General features: G+C 49.6%; 1 protein-coding gene across 4 annotated transcripts in view; it reads right to left on the reverse strand.

Annotated features, from left to right (window-relative positions):
• kidins220b (kinase D-interacting substrate 220b) overlaps positions 1–2,324 on the reverse strand; it is a 27,838-nt gene that overhangs the window by 13,079 nt on the left and 12,435 nt on the right. For all 4 annotated transcript variants that reach the window (XM_016529231.1, XM_016529230.1, XM_016529229.1 and 1 more), the window contains exon 19: positions 1,049–1,286. In XM_016529231.1, the coding sequence (XP_016384717.1) occupies positions 1,049–1,286 (238 nt within the window). The remainder of the gene's footprint in view (positions 1–1,048; positions 1,287–2,324) is intronic.

Genomic DNA, 2,324 nt, shown 5'->3' on the forward strand with positions numbered 1-2,324 from the left:
GCAACCTGAGCGGGCAGGGCACACCCTGTGCCTGATAAGCCAGGGTGATGGCATCCACTATCCAGTGGGCCATCCTCTGCTTAGAGACGGCATTCCCGTTCTGCCGGCCTCCGTGACAGACAAGAGCTGGTCTGAGGTCCTGAAGCTTTGCGTCCGGTCTACGTAGCACCTTAAGGCTCGGACGGGACAGCAAGCTAGGGCTGGGTCTGCCTCCTCCGAGGGCAGCGCTTGGAGGTTCACCACCTGATCCCTGAAGGGCATAGCGGGAACCTTGGGCACATAGCCGGGCCGGGGCCTCAGGGTTACCTGGGAGTCAGCCGGCCCGAAATCTAGGCACGAATCGTTGACCAAAAATGTGTGCAGGTCCCCTACCCTCTTGATGGAGGCCAATGCCAGCAGGAGCAAAGTCTTTTGTTCGAAAGAAATTTCAGCTCGACCGTCTGAAAAAGGCTCAAATGGGCCCTGCTGTAGTGCTGTGAGCACTAGAGTCAGGTCCCAAGAGGGTATAGAGGGGGGCCGTGGAGGATTTAACCTTCTCGCCCCCTTAAGGAACCTGACGACCAGGTCCTGCTTCCCCAGCCTCTTTTAGTGTGCTGAGGCGCACAGGGGAGATGATCATCTGCGACACAAACAGGGGGTAGTGCAGCCTGATGTGTGCAACCCACTTGACACGGGAAACCACCACCGCTGCAGCGCCGTACCGCCAACACGAAGAGCTCTCCAAGAGCGCGCTGAACTCGTTCAGTCTTCTTCTCTCAGTAGAGTAGTCAGGAGCAGAACGATGTGATCGCTCGGCTCCGAAGTGAAAAGCTGAATATGCGCTGCATCTGCTGCCTACTTATACTCACGCTGTGATCAGCGGCAGCTGGATGCAATAATCGCATGCAAATGTGCATTGGCTCGTTTAGTTTACACTCGAAGTAGATTGGTCTCTCTAAGCGAGATCTCAAATCGTCGGTCATCCGACGTGACGTCGAGAATGACCGACTGAAAGGGAACACAAGACATCCTACTGTATTTTAACCCCTCATCCCATGTTGATACAAACCCTCAGAGTTCCCAGTTTCTCCGTTAGCAGGAGTGGGTGCACACATCTTCTTTGCACTGCTGAGGCCATGGCTGTTGAGGAAGACAGGAAGGTGGACGATGTTGCGCATATAGTCATGGCCGTTGATGTTGGAGTCACGCAGCACGCTGTTTAGATTCTGGTTTATAGCTTTGATGATGATGTGAGGATCACTGGCGAAGACAGAGATGAAAGGACCCTTGGAAAACAGCACTCTCACCTAATATAATAAGAAATACAATTGTGACAGGTTTTTGATATAGGCCTCAATTAAGGGTGACATTTAAAGGATTTTATTAAGCTAACACTCACTTCACATTCACTCGATCCTCTGTCAGTACATTAAAAGTCAGTATCCAAGTATTTCTTTAAATGTATGATAAAATAATTTTATTTAGAACAGGACCAATGACTCTTTTCAGGGTCTTGATACAATTGACTAAATGGATTAGGGATGCTGTTGGTTATCACTAAAACAACGGGTCTGTTCAGTCTTTCTTAGACTAGCAGAAAAGCCAGTTCTAGGAGACCACTGTCTTTTCAAATTATTTAATCAGCTTGAAGGCATCATTGCACATGACAGCGCAGACTTAAAGGGATAGTTCACCATCAGTAGCTGGTCTCCACTGACTTCCATAGTATGAAAAAAAAAAAACACTATGCAAGTCAGTAGGTGCTTTCGCACCGGAGGAATCTTTTCATAGTTAAAGTTCCCGCTTTTTGGCATGTTCGCACCGCAGAAACTAGGACCGTATTTAGTTCTAGGAACTCCATTTGGGGGAACTAATGGCGCTTTTCCACTGCGTGGTACGACTCGGCTTGGCACGGCTCAGTACGGCACAGCACGGCTCGGTTCGGTTTGCGTTTCCACTGCAGTTTAGTATCGCTTTAGTGTGGGCGGGATTATTCACATGTCGTTAAAGTTGCGCCGCCTCTACTGCCGCGACTCCTGAAAAACGTTTTCATTCCGCGTCGCCCCATCAAGCTCTCGCTGGATCCGCTCCTCTGCTATCAACGAGAGGAACGTCTGTACTTCCTCAACAGGGGGAACAGCCACTTTTTGGTTGTTAAAAAAAGGTGCGCTCGTTCAAAACAGTTGCGTTCGATCCTTCGCTGGCTGTGCTGATTTAAATCTAGCGCTTCTTTTGTGTTTGTGTCGCAAGTTCAATGACGCAGGTAGTGACGATTCTCTCCGGCCAATCCGTGATCAGCAGAGTTTATACGTCACGTTTTGGTAACGGTACGGTTCGCTTGGAAC

Source organism: Sinocyclocheilus rhinocerous, unplaced genomic scaffold (assembly GCF_001515625.1).
Source record: "Sinocyclocheilus rhinocerous isolate Xijiao unplaced genomic scaffold, SAMN03320098_v1.1 scaffold271, whole genome shotgun sequence".
NCBI lineage: Eukaryota > Metazoa > Chordata > Actinopteri > Cypriniformes > Cyprinidae > Sinocyclocheilus > Sinocyclocheilus rhinocerous.